Source organism: Schistocerca nitens, chromosome 6 (assembly GCF_023898315.1).
Source record: "Schistocerca nitens isolate TAMUIC-IGC-003100 chromosome 6, iqSchNite1.1, whole genome shotgun sequence".
NCBI lineage: Eukaryota > Metazoa > Arthropoda > Insecta > Orthoptera > Acrididae > Schistocerca > Schistocerca nitens.
In genome coordinates this window covers 85636871-85660448 of record NC_064619.1, presented here as the reverse complement: position 1 = coordinate 85660448, position 23578 = coordinate 85636871, and the positions used below count along the sequence as shown (strand labels likewise).

Genomic DNA, 23578 nt, shown 5'->3' with positions numbered 1-23578 from the left:
AAAGTTTCTGGGCTGGATACAGTACGCAATATGCTGATGTTATTAGTGAACAAGATGCACCAAGATGCAGCACTTTACCATCCCCTACCCCTACTGTGCTATCCCTCCCCCTTGCCACCTACTTAGCCCCCACCTCCCAGATTGCTTCTCCCATCATACGCAGTTGCTCGCTGCCTGGCCTCAGTGGCCGGAGACAGTGGTCGTGTGAGTGAGTGAGTGAGTGAGTGAGTGAGTGAGTGTGTGTGTGTGTGTGTGTGTGTGTGTTGTGCTTGCATGAATTTGTTTGTGTTGTATTTCTTAGGAGAAGACCTTTTGGCCAAAAGCTCACATGTTTAACAGTCTTTTTGTTGTGCCTGTCTGTGACTCAACATCTCCTCTACATGATGAGTAGCTGTCTATTCTTTTCATAATTCTGAAGTTTTAAATTTCACTTTTACGTCATCATTCACTCAGGAAGATTGTACAAACATACCATCATTTGACTGTCACACAGACCCCTGTATGGAGAGCACATTAATGGAGTTCCCTGGTGAAGAGAGGAACTGAAAGAGCTGCAAACAAGTAAGTCACAAAATGTGGATAGAATCATGATTCAGTTTTACAGAGAGGACCCTGTGACATTGGCCTCTTACTCAGATTGCATCTGTCGTGAATCTATCATCCAGTGTGAAGGCCCAATGAGTGGAAAAAAGTGCAGGCGACTCCTGTATGTAATAAGAGTGAACGAACAGACTCACAAAATTACAGACTGATATCCTTAGCGTCAGTTTGCTGCAGAATTCTTGAACTTATTCTGAGTTTGAATACAAGAAATTTGCTTGAGGTAGAGAACCTTTTGTCAACACAAAAATGGTTCAAATGGCTCTGAGCACTATGGGACTCAACTGCTGTGGTCATTAGTCCCCTAGAACTTAGAACTACTTAAACCTAACTAACCTAAGGACATCACAAACATCCATGCCCGAGGCAGGATTCGAACCTGCGACCGTAGCAGTCGCACGGTTCCGGACTGCGCGCCTAGAACCGCGAGACCACCGCGGCCGGCTTGTCAACACATCTGCATGGGTTTAGGAAGTATGATTCATGCAAAACTCAGCTTGCTCTTTCCTCACAAGATATCCCGTGAACCACGAATGGAGGGCAACAGGCAGATTTCATATTTCTAGATTTCTGGAAACTGCAGACTGTTAGCGTAGATTGGAGACACAGATTATGTTCCCAGATGTATGAGTGCCTCTAGGACCTCTTATGTAAAAGAACCCAGTATATTGCCCTCAATGGAAATTGTCCACCAGAGGCTATGGTATCATCAGGGGTGCCCCAGGGAAGTGCGAGAGGGCTACTTTATTCTCAATGTGCATAAATCATCATAGTTTGGACAAGAAGAGAATAGAAGCTTTCGAAATGTGGTGCTACAGAAGAATGCTGAAGATTAGGTGGGTAGATCACATAACTAATGAGGAGGTACTGAATAGGATTGGGGAGAAGAGGAGTTTGTGGCACAACTTGACCAGAAGAAGGGATCGGTTGGTAGGACATGTTCTGAGGCATCAAGGGATCACCAATTTAGTATTGGAGGGCAGCGTGGAGGGTAAAAATCGTAGGGGGAGACCAAGAGATGCATACACTAAGCAGATTCAGAAGGATGTAGGTTGCAGTAGGTACTGGGAGATGAAGAAGCTTGCACAGGATAGAGTAGCATGGAGAGCTGCATCAAACCAGTCTCAGGACTGAAGACCACAACAACAACAACAACAACATAAATCATCTGACAGACAGGATGAGCAGCAATCTGTGGCCATTTACAAATGGCACTGTGGTGTATAGGAATGTGTCAACATTGAGTAACTGTAGCTGGATACAAGATATTTTAGACAAAATTTATAGTTGGTGTGATGAAGGGCAGCTTGCTTTAATTGTAGAAAAATAGTAGTTAAATCAGATGAGTTGGAGAAACGAACCCGTAATGTTTGAGTGTAGCATGGGTAGTGTGCTACTTGACACAGTCATATTGATTAAGTTTCTAGGTGTAATGCTGCAAAGTGACTTGAAATTGAATGAGCATATAGGCATTGCAGTAGAGAAGGTGACTGGTCAACTTTGGTTTATTGGAAGAATTTTAGAAAAGTGTCACTCATCTATACAGGAGGCCACATGTAGAACTCATTCTTGAGAACTGCTTGAGTGTTTGGGACCTGCACCAGGGCGGGTTAAAGCGATACATTGAAGTAATTCAGAGGTATGCTGCTGTAGTTGTTGACAGTAGGTTCAGTCAACACATGAATATTACAGAGAAGCTTCATGAACTGAAATCAGAGTGACAGTATGGAAGATGACATTCTTTTCACAAAAAATTATTGAAAATTTGACAGAACCAGCATTTGAAGCTGACTGAAAAACAATTCTACCACCACAAATGTAAATTTTGCGTATCACAAAGACAATAAATTAGAAATTAGGGCTAATACAGAAGTACATAGGCAGTCTTTTTCCCCTCACTCTATTTAAGAGTGGAACAGGAGAGGAAATTACTAATATGTTACAAAATACCCTCTGCCATGCACCATATGGTGACTTTCAGAGTACATACGTAAATGTAGCACTAGTTATACTGTATAAAAAATGTACAACTCGGACAGAAAAATAACTGATATATTATAAATGTTTTAGAAATGTATTGTATTACATAAGTATTTGTACATAAATCTCTCAATAAGGCCCATGTTATGCCTAAAGATGTTAAGTAAAAATTCCAGGCCAAAAAAGATTATTTCAAGATGAAGTATTTTCTCTAATTTCACAATATGCTTCAGCAGTCAATTTCTATAACAAGAAAAATATGTGTATTAATCTCATACAATATAGAGGCTCAGTGATTGTTCAAAACTCACTTTTTATCTCACTTTATACTTTTTAAATAAAAGTAAATATTTTTTTCTCAACAGCTGTTGCATGGCTCATAATTCCTCTACCCTGGTCTGTGACATTTTTTGATGGCTACATTACATACAACTCCTGGAGAATGTTTGTGACTGTGGGTGCATTGTCAAGCTTTTTAGCAGCATTCCTCATTTACCTATGTCCTGAAGCTCCAAAGTTTCTTATGACAAAAGGTCGATCAGAGGAAGCATTGCAAGCTTTTAAAACTGTATACAAACACAACACTGGAAAGGAACCAGAGACATATCCAGTATGTATGCTGCCTTTTACTCATATGAAAGTAGAATAGTAAATTCAAAATGTTTTAAACCCACCCCTTGCCAAAATATCTGTCAGTAATTTTCAGATCTGCATTTCAAAAAAACTATTGAAGACAACAAACTTTTGTACATGGCTGCACGTTCAGAGACCATGAATAGTTACAATTGAAAGAAAACAGCCCTCTGTCACTATTTTTAACGAATTGTGAAAAGGATAGTTTGTTACTCACTGTAAAGAATATATGTTGAGTTGCAGACAGCCACAATGAAAAGACTGTTACACAGTTAGCGTTTGGCAAAAGCCTTCATTAAAAATAGTGACCGAGGGCTGTTTTCTTTCAAAGAATATATGTTGAGTTGCAGACAGCCACAATGAAAAGATTGTTACACAGTTAGCTTTTGGCCAAAGCCTTCTTCAGAAAAGAAAATACACACACTCACACACACACACACACACACACACACACACACACACACACACACACACACACACACACACACACATTCATATAAGCAAGCACCCTCATGCACACATGAATACCATCTCTGGTAGCTCGGACAGGAATACCAGAGGTGGCAATCATGCGTGCACGAGATGAGCTTGCTTCTATCAGTGTGTGTGTGTGTGTGTGTGTGTGTGTGTGTGTGTGTATTTTCATTTCTGAAGAAGGCTTTGGCCAAAAGCTAAATGTGTAACAATCTTTCTGTTGTGCATGTCTGCAACTCAACATGTCATCTTTATGGAGAGTAGCAGTCTATCTTTTTCCTAATATTGTTGATATCCCAATCTGAAGTTTTCATTGTAGAGAATAGTAATGTTTTCTTGAGATATTTCAAACATTACTTGAACAAGAGGAATGAAGTAAATAGATACAGGTACTCTACAAAAAAATTTGGGAGTAATCTTATGGAGCAATGCAGCTAAGGCCAAAAAAGGATATACTCGCAGAAATGATAAATATGGTTTTATCTGGATATAATAACTAAATATTCCACAGCGGTACCTTAATAAACATTGGATTTCTTGCATTTATTTTCCATTTAGTGATTTAATGTTATTTATGAGTAATAACAGAAACTATTTGCAAACAAAATGTTACACATACAAATACACACATCAAAAAAGTTTTGCATCACTTTGGTTCCAAGAGTTCCAAAACCTGTATAGAAAATTGGAATAGAGATCATTATATACATCATTTCCGCCCTTTTTATTGCTCAGAAAACCACACATTGCATGTTGTACCACCATACAGCGAGACCTTCAGAGGTGGTGGTCTAGATTGCTGTACACACCGGTACCTCTAATACCCAGTAGCACATCCTCTTGCATTGATGCATACCTGTATTCGTCGTGGCATACTATCCACAATTTCATCAAGGCACTGTTGGTCCAGATTGTCCCACTCCTCAACAGTGATTCAGCATAGATCCCTCAGAGTGGTTGGTGGGTCACGTCGTCCATAAACAGCCCTTTTCAATCCATCCCCTGGAGAACATGCTGGCCACTCTAGTTGTTTTTGTAAAAACTGTGTATTTTTCTCAGATACATTTGCTATTAAGATATGATGGCTTTCTTGTGGAGTAATTCCTCCTCATGCCCTAACAACATTCAGGAAGCAAACAAAAGAGAATAATTAGAATATTAAAAACAGCAAACAATAGTATTTCAAGTAAACTATTTTTTAGAGATTTAAATTTTCTTCCTCTTCCCTGCATTTATACTTTAGAAATTGTACAACTTGTAAAGAAGAGAATGATGAAGAAGGAGACTGTCTTTATCCCAAACACTGAGCAATATATTAGGTTAAGAAAAAGTATTCATGTAAATTGTTCCAGCACACCTCTGTGTTAAAAGGATACTTATTATTCAGGTGTAGTATTATAAAGTAAGCTGTCAGAAATTATGAAGAGCACCATTCAAGTAAACACACTCAAAAACTCTGTCAAATCCTTTAATAAACAATTGGTTTTACATTGTGTCTGATTATATGGGCAACGAACTAGAATTAGTCTCTTATGTCACTACACTCTAAAATATTATCCAACAGCTGTCATACATTACGTATAAAGGATTTTATTGGATAAATAAATGAATAAATAAATACTTTAATCTTTCAAGAAATTTTGAAAATTTTACGATGGAGATCTATAGACTGTAATACGTGAATCACTGGACAGTACCATGCTCATGTAACATGTTCTGTGTGAAACCTCCTTGTTTCTTTATCTTTGAATCTATGGCTGTTTCTACTATAAAAAAATAACTTGTTCTCTCCCTCTCCTCTCTCGCCCTCCTCATATCTCACTGGTCTTTGCAATAGCAAACTACTGATTTGTAATAATTTGCATATATCATCTCTACTATGTCTCATCACTGTAAATTAAAGCAAATATCAAAGAATTTCATATAAGAGGAGATATGCACCAACACAACACCAGAAGAAAAATTAAAATGGATATTCTGAGAGACAGACTAGTAAAAACAGCCCAATCACCCATGGTCAGCTCCCTAATAATCTTTAACAAATTACCACCCTCAGCATGATCCATGCCTTCTTAAATTATTTCAAAGAAAACTGTACAGCTGGCTGCCTGAAAATCCATTTCATAATGTAACAGAATTTTTTGATGAAGAAAATGTGAACATATGTTAAAATTTAAAATATGTGGCTAAGTGTATCTAGTTGTGTAGGTAATTCAATATAAATGCTTGTAATTGTGTGTATAATTAAGTATAAATATCAGAGATTGGGCATGTAATAAAATATACAAAGCATGTGTTAAAACTTAAGTGTGTATGGTTAACATCTGTAATTATGTATAGAACTGAACATATCAGTATTAGGTATAAGACATAAAGCATATTCCGTTATGTTAATGGTTAATGGCAAATAAAGATGAATAAAGATATTATCTTCTTGTTAGTGATTATTTGCTTATTCTTTGGTGGGAAGAATGCTTGGGAAACATTAATTTCTGACACTTTTCTTTGAATCTATTTCTCTCTTTTCTCTTTATCTTTAAGCAAACTTCTGTGGAAGCTCTTGCTTCATATTCTTATCAACCACTTGGGTTTAAGCAGTTGTTATTCATATTTATGTAGTTACAAATTTCTAATTATTTGAAATAATTTTTTCCAGGTTAAGAAGTTGAAGGAAGAAGTTCAAGCAGTACCTGATCCATTAACAACCAATGAGAGCAGAAAGAGCGCCTGTTCATTACTAAGATTTGCCTTGAAAGATGCAAAATTACTTTTGTTAAAGCCACTACGAAATAGAACAATTATGATTATGATTCTTAATTATGGTGCTCTGCTTAGGTAAATAATAACAAAACTATTTTATACATGCTCATAATGTTAGATTCTATATAACTAAAAATTTAAATGTTTTTGTTCAAAATCTTAAATCTCCATAGATCTTCATTGATTGCTTCAAAATTTTGACGAAATGTTGCTTGAATATTCCTTCTGGAGCATCATCTGTTGAAAAATTATATAGTGTAGCGAAATATTGTTAGAAAAATTCTTGAAAAGTTCTTGAGCAATTTACTTCAAATATTTACATAGTGCTCTAACAAACATTCAGACAGACACAGGCTATATATGAGGGTATCATCAATTTTCATTTCCTTCACACAGGTCCATATCTGGTGTATATGCAGGCTAGGACATTATTACAGTGTAGTTTTTTGCTACAAATTTGTAAACAAGAAATGAAATGTGAGCAAGTGTCTTGTTGTGGAGCAAAAGCCAAGAACTGTTTTGCCATGAGTCTGGCCGTGTTTATTTATTTATTTTAAATCGCTTCCCACAGATGGTGTTGGCCATGTAGGTAGTATTCCTTATTGATCATTTCCCTTTTTGGCAGGAACTCATGATTCACTATGCTGTTGAAACTGGAGAAAACAGTATGCACAACCTCCCTACTGGTGAGCTTTCTTTGGTCTTGTCAATCCAGAATGCTTCCACTGATATGATTTGAGCCTTAGTATCACATCACACCCATATACCCATGTTTTGTCATCTGTTATGACACGTTCCAGTAGTTCTACATCATTGTGGACTTTGTGGAACTCTGTTACATAATGATGACAGGAAGTAAATCATACCATAGGACGGAGTATAACAACCACTTTGCTAAGAAAAACACAATACATATAACAGTATATGACAGCAGACTACAATATCCAAATGTCCAAAACCCATGCTGGTGTACAGCAATGCAAATGGTGCAGCCCATGTGAGAAAGCATGGTGGGCGGTGGGAATGAGGGCACAGCAGGGCGCACGTTGGAGCCAGGCAGCATCTAGGCAAACTCAGGGCCTGGGGTGGAAAGTGTGACAGTGACAGTGAGATGGCCGTCACCGCTAAAATGAACAGAGAGGATCAAGGTATCGATGCCTGTAGGCAGTGGAAATGTCTCAGAAAAGTAGTGTTCTCATTGTCACTTGAAACCTCGCAGCCTGCCTGCTTCCCTTCGACTGTTAGATTAGCACCAGCAACAGAATATCCTCAGGGTGGAAAAATTGCACATCCAGGCACACACTGAAGGGGGTAGATGCATCCAAAGAAGAGAGGCATGTGTTAGGCAAGAACTCAGTAAGCGGTGAGGGATCAGTAACCGCAAGATCGTTGCAGGGTGTCCGAGCTGGTTTGAGTCTGTTGAGAGAGACAGTAACAGGCTTGCCAGCCAGTAAGATATCAAATGTGTGAGTTCCATGACGAAGCACTTTATGGGGCTAGGATAAAGTCGGTGAACGGTCGCACATATCATTTTGTCTCAAAGTGTGACGAATCTGTAGTACGCAAGCTCTTTTAAAGAGCAAGATTTTCAGCACAGAATGAGGGAAAGGGAGAGGTATTTGGAGTCGCCCCCAACTTTTTCATTCAGTTGATGAGGGAGGGTAGAGAAGATGTGATGGGGGAAGATCAATGTAAAGAGAAATTGCACAGGAGGAGCCGTGTCTCATAGCACAGCAGCTCAGCAAGTGAGGCATCCGGGTCACATTTGTGAGCTGTGTGCACACCTAGAGGTATCCAGAGGAGAATGTCAGTCCACTGACCTCCGTAGCACTTTAGGGCTGCCTTGAGGGTACAGTGCCTTCTCTCAATGAGCTCATTACTCTGTGGATGATATGCCCATTTTTCTGAAATGAATGATGCCGCATAAGCTGCAAAGTTTGAGGCTGAGTTTGATTCAAACTGTCCACCCTGGTCCATTCTGACAGATGATGGGCATCTAAAACAAGTGACCCGAGTAGACACTATACTCCGTACATCAAGAGAAGAGCTCCGACAGCTGGTAGGGCAGTTGCCAGAATGCGGCACAGACGGGCAGCAAGCCAGTGGTGGGGAAGTGGGGTGACAGGCCTTCCCAGCCCACCCTTCGGCCCGTGGCAACACTTGGCTCCTTCAAAACCTACCAATGCCACGTCATTCATTGCAGCATTTCTGATGAACAGCATTCTGCTGACCAGTGTGTTCCTTCGTGGAATATTTTTTTGCATGTGCCACTGGTGTTTGTCACCTTACACAAACACACACATAAATATTTTCTTTAATGATTTTGACTGCAACAATTTTTATTTTATTGTTATATGGTTCAGGTTTCTCTGTATTTCAAACCAGTCTGATATCTTTTGACATATAAATAAGTTACTGTACTTGAAAATGGTCTATGGTCAAACTCTGGATTGTATAACAATAAAATAAAAATTATTACCATCAAACGATGGTAACATCATTTAAAAAATTACCATGACTACGGTTCCAGCAAAAATAAAAATTACACACAATCAGATTTTCAACATTAACAAGGTAAAGCAAATTGCACAAATGTTATGTGTAAAATATCGAATAAGGACATTACTTCTATTTTTTGTGTGGGAGCACGGGAACCCCAAGATCATTGTCATCTGATTGGTCATCTCTCGTCATGGCCACATAGTCTTTAATATCTCCACTGCTGCTATCCTCATCATTTGATAAAGAAATTACAATATTATGAGCAGATTCTTCTCTTCCACCTTCTTCTATGTTTGATCTTGTAATTTCTTTCCATACATGGTTCACGACATTCTTCCAATTTTCTGGTGTTATGCGTGTGACAGCCTTATTTAGCAGCCTGTCTATGTCTCGTAACAAAAGGTTTTGTTTCATTCTACATCATCTGCTTTTATTTGAGCCCAGATGAATTCAATTGCTTTGTAATGGCAGTGGTACAGTGGAAGATGTATAACTTTGGGCTGTGGTTCTCCAGTAATGTATCAATCACACAATCCGTCTTCTGTGGCTTGTATTGTTTCACTAACTCCAGAAGTTCCACTTTCCGCAATTCTGTTGAGAACCTATTTTATTATCTTTCAACAAGCTGACTACTTCACCTCTCCTTGCAGCAGCCGTAGGTGCCTTATTTAAATGCACAGAATGGTACGGCACATTGTCGATTACAAAAACACTGCCAGAACTAACATTTGGTAGCAAATGAGCAATGAACCAGTCTTGGAATATACCTGCATTCATCTCATCGTTGTAGTCAACAGTTTTTTTTTACTGAAACATCGGGCACAAAACTGTTCATAGAGCCAGCATGAACAATAATATTCCCCCTCCTTTACCATTTGGCACACTCATAGTTCTGTGGCGCATGTCGTCTGTCCATGTGAGTGAACATGCATGGCGCACATTGACCCATGTTTCATCAGTCCACATTACATTTTCCGGATTCACTGCCAGCAATTTGGGCAGGAAATGACATCTCCATGCTACAATGTCTCCGCGTTCCATTAATACCTTTCATCCTGAGAACTTTTTCCAACGGAAGCCAATTTTTTCAAAACAGTGGAGAGACTTCTTGTTCTGCCTGTGTACAAACCACTGTCCGATAGTGATGCCATCAACATTTTAAGTATCAGATACTCCTTCCTGCTGTAGTAAACATATATTTGTTGCCTGATAGCACTTTTGTCAAAGTTGTCTGTTTCATTCACAGGACATGATCTCTTCCTTAACTTTCCAGGCATGACAGTAACAGGGCTTGCAGTTGAATTGGCAGCCTCTTTATCATTTGTGACTCTCTTCACTGTCACTGTAGAGATGTTCAATACTTTTGCCACTCTGTCAACCACTTTGCTCACTGATATCAAAGGGCAACCATTGTCCCTTTCCCTTTCAAAGTAAACATGCAATCTGTATATAAATTTGCATGCTTAGCATTTCAGCGTAGCTCCTTTCCCAAAAGCCCTCTTCTCTGCACTACAGGCAGCCATTTTCCACTAATACACACTTGTACACACTTTTCCACTTATACACATGGCAAGAAACTCACAGAGGTAGCAGAATGCACGTGTATACACACAAACCTGAACATAGCACATGGCGCAACTGACTAAAAGCAGTGGTCACCCAGCACCACGGCAACACTGGGGCATTGCCACGGTAATGTAAACAAAAGCTCATGATCTGATTGGCCATCATGGATACGCAATGTGCATGTGCCAAGGCTGTGTCAACTGTCAGAGCTCTTCTCTCACCATATGGAGTATAGGCCCTTTGCAACAGTTTTTGGCTGTGATGTCTCGAAGGGGGGTTCTTCCTCCCATTGTGTCACATGGCCAATGACCAAAAGGATATAATGGAGTAGCCAGCTGACAGAGACAGTGGGCTTATGAGGCTGATGTGCATATGCTTGAACTGATGCTTTGATATTTCAAAGTGGCCAAGAGGATGCTGGGTGTCATTAGGTTTTGCTTTGTTGACAGGGAATACATCCTCTTGTCCACAACTTACAGTCTTTCTGATGTTCACCCAAACAAATCACTCAGTGATTAGGCATGTGGACAGTTGCATTCTGGGATGAACAAGGTTCTGATATTGCACAAAGATAAAGCAGCAGAAATGCTGAGGGACAAGTGGGTATGTGCTGTTCTATGATTCATCAGAAAACTAGATGAGTCACACAAGGTATGAGCCTGGATTCGATGCAAAGGTCCATTGTGGGATCATTAAGCAGATCTTGCAGTTTCTGCTAGTGATGTTGTGCCTGTGAAAATTCCTCATAATCAATGTACATGGAAACAGTGCCAGTGCGCAAGAGGTAATAAGCTATGCCAGAAATTGGTTATGTATTGTACAATATACTCAGAGTGTCTGTGTCATTTATGGCACTCATCCTTGTGGGCTTACGGATAGCACCCACAAATGGTTTCATTGACTACTAAGGGTTCTCTGTCAAAATTGGACCATTTGCATTGCGATTATGCAAGCCTTTGAGAAAAGAAGCAAAGTAGCATCTGCTTGAAACAATACATGTTAACACATTCAGTACTATCAGAGTCATATTTTCTAAAATTAAAGTTGCTCATTCTTCCTATATTCATTAATGGCATGCAAATGTGAAGTGTCAATGAAAATATTAAAAACACACTGATATAGAACAGCTTACAGCAAAGATCTGGATAATGTAACCACTTTGGCTTTTTGTAATGCACTACTGCATTGTGGATACAACAAAACTGAATTAGCACATCCACATGTTGCCCTTGTCAAGTATGTATACTGTTCCCTTCTGCTGCGTTTTAATCAATTCATTGAAACTTCACATTTGCACTATGATGATGAATACATAAAAACACAGCAACTTTTGTTTTGGGAATATGACTCTGTAATTATTGCAGGTGTTAACATATTTTGTTTCAAATAGTTACTTCACTTTTTGCCAAACAGTATCTCATTTATGTCCATTGTAAACCTGCTGGCCATAATTGCCTGCAAATAGATGGTATGGTACTGTCTCTTCAGTAACTTGTGCATCTTTAGAGTTTTACAGATAAATTACCTAACTATGTGAAGGAACAGATGTAGCTCTAGATTTTGAAATAATTTTTATTCCATTATAAATATTTGAGCTGGTGTACATCCCTTATTCAAGCATACTACATTAATTGATATATGACCACTTTCAGCAGTGCTACATGGTTATGGTTTACCAGCTTTGAACTGAATGGAGCAGATCAATGAGTATCTCTTTGTAGAGCGCAACAAAATTGGTGATATTAAGTAACAGAAGATAAAAGGAGGACAAAAGCAACTGATGTAAACTGAATTGATAAGACAAAACATCTCTATGCAGTTTCAATTTGTCAAAAGAAACAGAACAAAATCTGATGTTTATTATGAAAGGGATAGATTGCTATTCACTGTATAGAGGACATGTTGAGTTGCAGACAGGCACAACCAAAGACTGCTATACATTTGAGCTTTCAGCCAAAAGGCCTGTAATGCAGAAAACATGCAGATTTACACCAGAACAACTCACAAACACATGACCAATGCCTTTGGCTGCTGAGACTAGACTGCATCATACAGCAACTGCGCCTGATGGGAAAACAGTCTTTGGGTGGTAGGGGTAAGGAGGAAGATGAGAGGGAGAGGTAGCAGGCAAGAGGTGAGGGAGTGTTTAGGGATGTGATGAGGACAGGATGCAGTTGGCAGGTTTGAGGTTGTAAGGGTGGGGGAGGGAGGGAGCATAAAAGGAAAGTATTAGAGAAGGGAAAATTACTAGTAGGTGTGTTGGTGGGATAAAGGTGTGTGTAGTGTTGAAATGGGAGCAGGTAAGGAGATAGGTAGGTGGAAGACAGGGACTAGCAAAGATCGAGGCCAAGGGGTTTCGGGATTGAAGGATATGTTGTAGGGAGAGTTCCCGCCTACACAATTCAGAAAAACTGTTGTTGGTAGGAAGGATCCAGATGGTGCAGGCTGTGACACAGTCACTGAAGTGGAGCACATCATGAGGGGCAGCTTATACAGCAATTGGGTGGTCCAGTTGTCTTTTGGTCAGTTATGCATTGGCCATACATGATGGAAGTCAGCTTGTTAGTGGTTGTGCCCATGTAGAAAGCAGCACAGTGGTTGCATCTTAGCTTGTATATCAAGTGTCTGCTTTCAAAGGTAGCTCTGTCTCTGATAGAATAGAAGATGCCTGTGACAGGACTAGAGTACGTGGTAGTGGTGATATACGGGACAGGTCTAGCATCTAAGTCTATTACAGGGATATGAGCCATGAGGAAAGGGTTTGGGAGTAAGAGTGAAGTAGGAATGGACAATAATATTGTGTAGGTTCGGAGAACTGCAGAATACCACTGTGGGAGAGGTGAGGAGGATGGAGAATGTGATTCAGTTGTTCTAGACCTGGTAGGTATTGAGTAATGAGGGGAGCGTTCCTTTGTGACCAGACAATGAGAATGTCAGAGATGGTATGTGACTGCAGAGATAAGTCACTGGAGATCTCCACTCAGCTATTCCCTGTTCTCCAGTGACCTACACCCTTCCCTGCTTCCACTCCAAAAATGGATCCGCTATTTCTATCCTTTTCCGTTCCCACTCTCCCCACCCCTACCTCCCTCCTAGCACCTCAAATCTCACGATCGCCCCTAGCAGTCATACCCTGTCCCCACCATATCCCTACATGCTTCCCTAAGCAGCATTACAGATTCCCCCACCCCTACCCTAATATACCTCCTCCTCCCCACCCAACATCCTACTCAGCTCACAGACTGTTTTCCTATGAGGCGCAATTGCTGTCCACAGTGCGGCCTCAGTGGCCAGAGACAGTGGTCATGTATGTGTTTTCTACTTTAGAACAATGCATTTTGGCTGAAAGCTCAAATGTATAATAGTGTTTTTGTTGTGCTCATCTGCACCTCCACATCTCCTCTGTATGGTGAGTAGCAATCTATCTTTTTCATATTACTGCCATTATTCCTTCCTGTATTGTCAATTGTTTAACAAGATGACATTTAGAGTGTCAGAGAAAACACTTGTTTCATTTGCAGAACCATTCTTGGTTGTTGTTACATAAACTACAACACCATGTTGGCTATCATGAAGCATATGATTTCCAGTATTACCATTTATGACAAACTATGCAAATATGCATGACCGCAGTTTTTATAATGAAGTCTAAATAAATTTAAACAACCAGTTTTATTTATCAACAATATTATAAAAAAGATGGACCGCTATTCACCATAAAAGTGACACACTGAATTGCAGACAGGCACAATGAAAAGATTGATACACATTGAGCTTTTGACCAAAGCATCCTTCAGAAAATAAAACACACACATACAGTCACACAAGCAAGCACCCCTCACATGACTGCTCTTAGGCCGCTCCAGCCAGAATGAAACTGTCACATTGAATGAAAGCAGCAATCCAAAATGGGGTGGGGAAGGGAGAAAGGATAGCGTGGTACACGTGGTAAAGAAGTTAGCACTGTCTGGTGGAATATGCATGGTGATGCGTGCAGGGACTAGATGGTGGCAGGGCAATGCTGCCAGGTGCGGGGAGTGGAGATATGAGAGGAGCAGGGAAGGTGAAAATAACCACAGGGTGTGTTGGCAAAGAGCAGTGCAGAACGAGATTATGGTTAAAACACACAATTAATATTTAAATAAACGCAGTTGCTGGTGCTTTATCAGCATGGCTATTCACATAACAGTACAGATAATTAGTTGTTAACCAATGATAATCTTTTTTATGTTCACCATCAAGCAACAACGGACTGTTTCATGAGTTTCAGTTGACAATAACTAAATCATAATCACAAAAAAGTAATCGTTAAACTAGACTACAAAAGCGAGCTGTATTATCTTTTTATAAAATGAAATGCCAAAAGTCACAAAAAATGTAATTTACATTATACACAAACTTTTTTATCTTAGTATAATACACACCAGTCAACTCAGCCTGTCATTCTGTTTCCAGATTTGTAATAGTCTGATTTAATTTCCAGTTCAAATACCATACGTCACTGGGTACCACAGATGTTTGCATCAGCTGAAGAATACAAGGAGTATCAAAAATACACAAACACAACTAATGAATCTGTGTCAATTTGTGAAATGATATCTTTCACTGGTGTGGCAGACACAGACGCAAATGCAGGATCTTGTGGAGTGGTAATGTGTTCTAACTGAGAAGTATTAAAAATGTTTCTGTCCTTCTATATCTTGTCACATAAATTCACAAAACACTATTAACATCACATTTTTCCTTTTTTTCTACTCTGAGTTGAATGACAATATCTGTCACAATTACTTTTTTTAATAGTGTGAAGAAGGAAAAAGATAATGTTGAAATCAAATTTGGGAAAGAGAGCAAACAGAATTCATTTATTCATTATTTCACATGGTGCTCCATGGATCACATTGTAGAATGTGGATACTGAACATGTCTCAGTATATGTTAATATAGAGATGTAGCTACAATAAATTATTTCTGCAGATTTTATTAATAATGTAATTAGCATTAAATACAGATATAGGTTATGTGTTAGAAGCACTTGTCATGCTTAGCTTACGTTTTCAAATGCCCAAAATTAGTGTCTTTCATAATAATGGAAAACGCAGGATGGAACGTAACAGTATTATGAAAAGAAAAGTTGCTACTCACCATATAGTGGAGATGCTGAGTCACAGATAGGCACAACAAACAGACTGTCACACAAAAAGCTTTCGGCCAGTAAGGTCTTCATCAAAAATAGATGATGGACACACACACACACACACACACACACACACACACGCACACACACACACACGACTACAGTCACAGGCAATTTAAATCACACTGCAAGCAGCAGCACCAGTGCATTATGGGGGTGATGACTGGGTGGGGGTACGGAGGAGGCTGGGGCAGGGAGGAGAAGGGAAGGGGGATTAGCAGAAAAGGAAAGAAGCTGTCACCCATTCCATACCAAGAAGTCCCTTCCATACAGCCTAGCCACCCATGGTTGTCACATCTGCAGTGATGAGTGGTCCCTCTTGAAATATACTGAGGGTAGACTGAAGTCTTCACAGACCATAATTGTACTCCCAAACTTGTACAAAAACTAATCTCCCATGCCTTATCGTTCCAATCTCCCACCACCTCCCAAAGTCCCACTGTCTGGCCACAGAGGAGCATTCCCCCTTGTCACACTATCCTTCCCACCCCTCCCACAGTGGTATTCCGCTGTCCACCAAACCTACACAATACACTTGTCCATCCTTACAAAACCCCTGCTCCCAACCCCTTACCTCATGGCTCATACCCCTGTAATAGATTTAAATGCAAGACCTGTTCTATACATTCTCCTACCACCACTTACTCCAGTCCAGTCATAAACATCATGTATCCCATCAATGGCAGGGCTACCTGTGAAACCAGGCATGTGATCTACAAGCTAAGCTGCAACCACTGTGCTGCATTCTATGTGGGCATGACAACCAGCAAGCTGTCTTTCTGCATGAATGGCCACCAAAAAACTGTGGCCAAGAAACAAGTGGACCATCCCACTGCTGAGCATGCCACCCAACACAACATTCTTCTTTTCAATGACTGCTTCACAGCCTGAGCATCGGGATCCTTCCTACCAACACCAGCTTTTCCAAATTGCACAGGTGGGAACTTTCCCTGCAATATATCCTACATTCCCGCAACCCTCCTGGCCTCAACCTTTCTTAGTCACTATCCTCACCCATTCAGCCTCTTCCATAGTCCCATTCCAGCACTACACAGCCACCATTCCACCATCACACCCAGTCTTTTTATTTCTCTCCTTTTCCACTACTCCCCCCCCCCCCCCTCCAACCTCTCCCCTGCTCTCCATCTAACCTGCAGCACTTCACTGTCCGCCAGTCCTACGATACTATCCTTCCTCCTACCCACCCCAGCCTCCTCCTTACCCCCACCCAGTCACCATTCCCATCATGCACTGGTGCTGCTGCTCAGTGTGTTTTCAGTTGTCTGAGACTGCAGTCGCGTGTGAGAGCTGCATTTGTGTGAGTGTGTGTGTGTGTGTGTCTGTCGTCTATTTTTGACGAAGGCCTTACTGGCCGAAAGCTTTATGTGTGACAGTCTTTTTGTTCTGCCTATTTGCAACTCAGTATCTCTGCTATATGGTGAGTAGCAACTTTCCTTTCCATAATATTGTCTAACATAATAAATAGAAAAGCCGCAACTGCCCCCCAAGTTGTGGCATTCAGCTTCAGTTCATATATTAGTACACATTTGACAAATTCATCAGTAAACTGATAACTTTTGAAGGACAAAGCGTATTTACATGAACAGAAAAATTCTTCTTCATCAAAACCAAGTGCCTTACAAATAGATAAAATGCTGATACTGTGACGGATGATGATATGATGATCTTTGATAAACTGATAATACAAGTTATGCACAGATAAACAAAAATTTTAAAAATGGCTTTGCATTTGAAATAGTGGGGTAACAGCTATGGTAAATATTCAATGGATACCATATGACTTGGGACTCAAGCCTGACAACAAATGGCCGATGTCATAATTTAAAAAGTCTTGGGCATGTATTCACCTCTGGCAATGTTTGTTAATGTGAAAAATGCCAACTTTTACTGTGGATCAGAGTCCACATTAAACTGTAGATCCCTAATAACTGATTTTGTAAGTCATTGTATGTTCAGAGGAAGGCAAAGGTGTATCACCTATGATAGGACAATGCCAAGTACAGCCCTGAAGTCTTCAAACCAACCTTTGAGTTGATGAGATTAGATTAGATAAGATTAGATTCAGCTTTCGTTCCATAGACCCAAAAATGAGACGATTCTTGTTGGTGTGGAACATGTGAGAAAGAATGATGTAAAACATTTGAATATAATATTACTACCCTGATCATTTGTCAGGAGATTGTTAAAATAGGTGAATACATTACAGTAAACTGGAACTGCTAATATTTACAGGATTAATACACTGTCCAATTATCATACACAAAATACCTAATCTTGACTGTTGTGTCCGAGTGTTATTACAACCAAAATCTAATGGACATTTTACTTAAGCTGGTCTAACAGTTCCTGTTAAGATACTCATCTATAGGGTTGAAGGAGTTACCTATCAAAAAGTCTTTCAAACTATGTTTAAACTGTGCTGTATCTGAAACCAAGTTTTTAATGGTTGCTGGCAATTTATTGAAAATGTGTGTTCCTGAATACTGGACCCCTTTTTGGACCAAGGTAACTGATTTTAGCTCTTTATGTACTGTAGATTGTTCATATTCTTAGTATTGATACTATGTGTTGAGCTATTGGTTGGAGATAGAGATGTATTACTTGCAACAAATTTCATTACGGAATAAATGTACTGAGAAGCAGTGGTTAGAATACAAAGTTCCTGGAACAGATTTCTACATGATGTTCTTCAATTTGCACCACAGATGATTCTTATTACATACTTCTGCATGCTAAAAACTTTTGACATGATGTTCTTCAATTTGCACCACAAATGATTCTTATTACATACTTCTGCATGCTAAAAACTTTTGCTCTGTTTGATGAGTTACCCCAGAATATGATCCCGTGTGACATAATAGAATAAAAGTAAGCAAAGTATGCAAGTTTTTTTATATTTATATCTCCTACATCTGACATCATTCTCACTGCAAATACAGACTTGTTTAGGTGCTTTAGCAATTCTGTGGTAAGCCCTTCCAAATAAATTTATTATCATGTTGTGATCCCAGAAATATAACACTGTCAACCTCTTTGACCTGCATGTCTTCATATGTTATACACATGCTGGAAGGAAATCTCTTACAGGTTCTGAACTGCCTTATAGTGAGTCTTTTCAGAGTTTAATGACAGTGGATTAGCTTTAAACCATTTATTAATATCAGTGAAAATTTGATTATCAGCTGTTCCTAAATCGGTACTTGACTTGCTACTTATTGCAATGTTTGTATCTTCTGCAAATAAAACAAACTTAGCATCTGGCAGATGAGAGGTCATTAATGTACACAAGAAAAAGCAATGTAACCAAGAGGGAACCTTTTGAGGAACACCACATGTAATTAATTCCCAATCAGATGAAGACTGACTGCTTACTGCACAGATATTTCACAGCAACACCCTTTGTTTCCTATTAGATAGATAAGACTCAAACCATTTTGCAGCATTGTCGGTGACACTATAATAATATTCTAATATACTTAGGAGAATGCTGTGGTTCACACAGCCAAATGTCTTTGACAGGTCACAGAAAATGCCAGCAGACTAATTTATTATCTGATGAATTAGTACATTCTCACTGAAGTGTAAATAGCTTTCTCTGTATCAGAACCCTTAAGAAACTCAAACTGTGACTTGGACAATATATTATTTGCAGTCAGATGCTTAAGGAGAGGCTTGAACCCAACCTTTTCAAATATTTTTGAGGAACTGGCAAAAGTGAAATTGGTTGATAGTTTGATGGTATCTCTTTATCCCCCTTCTTGTAAAGAGGCTTAACTTCAGAATATTTTAGCCAGTATAGAAATGTTCCGCTGATAAGAGATTGATTACATAGATAATTAAAGTTAGAGCTCAACTTGCATGAGTACTCTTTGATTAACTTCATTGATATGTTATCATACCCATTAGAATACTTAAATTTTAAGGATTTTAAGATGGATGCTAGTTCTTTGGGAGACGTGAGTGTCATTTCCATTTTATGAAGTTATTTTTAAAGACTAGTCTCAGGTACTCCATTGCAATGTTCACTGAACCCGATAATCCCAAACTGTCAGTAACAGAAATAAAGCACTTGTTTAAGAGGTTTGCAACACTAAATGCACTTGTTACCAGTGTCTCATTTATTTTTAGCACTATCTGTTCCTCTTCGTTTTTGGCCCCACCTGTCTCTGTCTTCACTATATCCCACACGGTGTTTATTTTGCTGCCCCTGATGTAATTTTTTTTTTCTTATAATAAGGTTGCTTTGATTTCTGGATTACTTGCTTCAATATTTTGCCATGTTCTTTGTAATGCATTACAATGCCAACATCAGAGCTGTTCCAAGATAGTAGTTACAGTCTCCTTTCTGTCCCACACAATGACTTTATTCTCTGTGTAAATTGTTTATTTTTAGACTTATGTTTGATTTGAGATACCTTTTTCAGTTATGACATCTGCTGTTTGTTGTCCAACTTGACTACAAGTCAATGTGGTATTCATGAAATACTTACCATATCTGTTACCTCACTGTTTCAAATGCAAAGAAATTTTATTTTTATTTATCTGCATGTAACTTGTGTTGCCAGTTTGTCAAAGATCATCATCTTTCACAATAACAGCATTTGTGGTAATACAATGAGCTGCACATTTCTGTGGTTTCAGAATACCTTCTGAATTTTTTTGGAACAAATAAATTACGTAGAACAGAAATGCAGCAATTTTTTATTCTCCTGACAAATGTCAGATTGATGCATAGAATAGATTCCATTACGATTCTTCACCTGTATATTTGTCTTGTTATTGTTTCAGTTATAATCTGCACTGAGGATTTGATGCCCTTGACCAAGTTACTTGTATCATAAGCAAAAATTACTATATTTGTCTTGTTATTTACTGATGTTTATAGATTGGTGGTGGTGGTGGTGGTGGTGGTGGTGGTTAGTGTTTAACGTCCCGTCGACAACGAGGTCATTAGAGACGGAGCGCAAGCTCGGGTTAGGGAAGGATTGGGAAGGAAATCGGCCGTGCCCTTTCAAAGGAACCATCCCGGCCTTTATAGATCATTAATATACACTAAGAAGATCAGTGGTCCAAGTATCAAGCCTTGGCAAATACCGTAGTTAATAGTTCCCCCATTCCGATTTTATTGTTTCAGCCACTCCTATTAGGGCAGCTCTTTGTTTCCTGTTATGTAAGTAATCACAACCAGTGGAACCAGGTGACTTTGAAGGCCAATTCTGCAGTGCGAGATCCATATGCTCCTTAGAGCTGACCCAACAACATCTTTCTGTAATACACAGAAATTAGTCAACTAAAATACGAGGGCCAATTTTTTTTTTTTTTTTAAGCCTTTGATAGGCTATAAATAAAAGACAATTTCATAGAAAACAATTATTTTAGCACCAACAGTATTGTACACTTATGGTTACTTTTCAACATAATTACCAAAAAGATTGAGACATTTATCGTACCTGTGGACAAGCTTTGCAATACCCTCTTCAAAAAATGTTGCCACCAATGATTGCAAATGAGCATTGAGGTTGTTTTGAAGATCTTCATTGGTTTGAAAGTGCTGCCCTCTTAGCCACGTCTTCAGTTCAGGGAAAAGGTGGAAATCACTGGGTGCCAGGTCAGGCAGGACTATATGGTGGATTGGTGGATGATCGAAAATGCCTCACTGAAATTGTTCCAGGAGCAATTGTGTTATGCCAGCAGTGTGTAGACGAGTGTTGTCATGGATCAACACAATTCCGGAAGTCAAATGCAAATTTTTGTTATTCAAAACAAACGAAGAGGAATGCTGCCTGAAGACGTGGGTACGAGGGCAGCATTTTCAAACCAGTGAAGATCTCCAAAAGAATGTCAATGCTCATTTGCAATCATTGGTGGCAACATTTTTTGAAGAGGGTATTGCAAAACTTACAGAATGAGATTTTCACTCTGCAGCGGAGTATGCGCTGATATGAAACTTCCTGGCAGATTAAAACTGTGTGCCGGACCGAGACTCGAACTCGGGAACTTTGCCTTTTGTGGGCAAGTGCTCTACTAACTGAGCTACCCATGCACGACTCACGCCCCGTCCTCACACCTTTACTTCTGCCAGTACCTCGTCTCCTACCTTCCAAACTGGAAACATCCCCCAGGCTGTGGCTAAGCCATGTCTCCGCAATATCCTTTCTTTCAGGAATGCTAGTTCTGCAAGTTTCGCAGGAGAGCTTCTGTTAAGTTTGGAAGGTAGGAGACGAGGTACTGGCAGAAGTAAAGCTGTGAGGATGGTGCGTGAGTCATGCTTGGGTAGCTCAGTTGGTAGAGCACATGCCCGCGAATGGCAATGGTCCCGAGTTTGAGTCTCGGTCCGGCACACAGTTTTAATCTGCCAGGAAGTTTCATTGCAAAGCTTGTCCACAGGTATGATACATATCTCAATCTTTTGGTGGTTATGCTGAAAAGTAACCATAAGTGTACAAAACTTTTGGTATTAAAATCATTATTTTCTCTGAACTTGTCTTTTATTTATAGCTTGAGATCGACTCGCCAAACAGCAGTACATGTCAATGTGTAGAAAGGCATAAAACTATATCTGTCAGAACAAAGACCAAAGGGAGGAAAGAGTTGAAGGAAAAAAAGACTGATAAGGCTTAAAATATTGGAAAAGCCACAGGAAAAGTCATTCAGTGCTCTATATATGCAAGAAAAGCTACAGGAAAAGTCATTCAATGCTCTATATATGGGAGACATACCATACAGCATAACATATAATCTCACGTAACTGGTAAACCTGAGATGATAAGATAGAAGTGAAATAAATGGTAGTAAGCAACTCAGTTATGAGTAAAAATATGCCATAAATGGAGAAAATATAAAAATGCAGTAAATGAAGCAGGCAAAAAGGAACACAAACATCTCAAAAATGAGATCAGTAGGAAGTGCAAAATGGCTAAGCAGGCATGGCTAGAGGACAAATGTAAGGATGTAGAGGCTTATCTCACTAGGGGTAAGATACATACTGCCTACATGAAAATTAAAGAGACCGTTGGAGAAAAGAGAGCCACTTGTATGAATATCAAGAGCTCAGATGGAAACCCAGTTCTAAGCAAAGAAGGGAAAGCAGAAAGGTGGAAGGAGTATATAGAGGGTCTATACAAGTGTGATGTACTTGAGGACAATATTATGGAAATGGAAGAGGATGTAGATGAAGATGAAATGGGAGATAAGATACTGCGTGAAGAGTTTGACAGAGCACTGAAAGACCTAAGTCGAAACAAGACCCTGGGAGTAGACAACATTCCATTGGAACTACTGATGGCCTTGGGAGAGCCAGTCCTGACAAAACTCTACCATCTGGTGAGCAAGATGTATGAGACAGGCGAAATACCCTCAGACTTCAAGAAGAATATAATAAGTCTCATCCCAAAGAAAGCAGGTGTTGACAGATGTGAAAATTACCGAACTATCAGTTTAATAAGTCACAGCTGCAAAATACTAACGCGAATTCTTTACAGACGAATGGAAAAACTACTAGAAGCCAACCTCGGGGAAGATCAGTTTGGATTCCATAGAAACGCTGGAACACATGGGGCAATACTGACCTTACGACTTATCTTAGAAGAAAGATTAAAGAAAGGCAAACCTATGTTTCTAGCATTTGTAGATTTAGAGAAAGCTTTTGACAATGTTGACTGGAATACTCTCTTTCAAATTCTAAAGGTGGCAGGGGTAAAACACAGGGAGCGAAAGGCTATTTACAATTTGTACAGAAACCAGATGCCAGTTACAAGAGTCGAGGGACATGAAAGTGAAGCAGTGGTTGGGAAGGGAGTAAGACAGGGTTGTAGCCTCTCCCCGATGTTGTTCAATCTGTATATTGAG

The 23578-nt window shown here is 39.5% G+C and overlaps 1 protein-coding gene across 1 annotated transcript in view; it reads left to right on the top strand.

Moving 5' to 3' along the window:
• Positions 1 to 23578, top strand: part of LOC126262593 (synaptic vesicle glycoprotein 2B-like) — a 229077-nt gene that overhangs the window by 141249 nt on the left and 64250 nt on the right. Inside the window, exons 6-8 of the mRNA XM_049959330.1 lie at positions 2946 to 3190; positions 6344 to 6522; positions 14999 to 15164. Coding sequence (XP_049815287.1) covers positions 2946 to 3190; positions 6344 to 6522; positions 14999 to 15164 — 590 coding nt within the window. The remainder of the gene's footprint in view (positions 1 to 2945; positions 3191 to 6343; positions 6523 to 14998; positions 15165 to 23578) is intronic.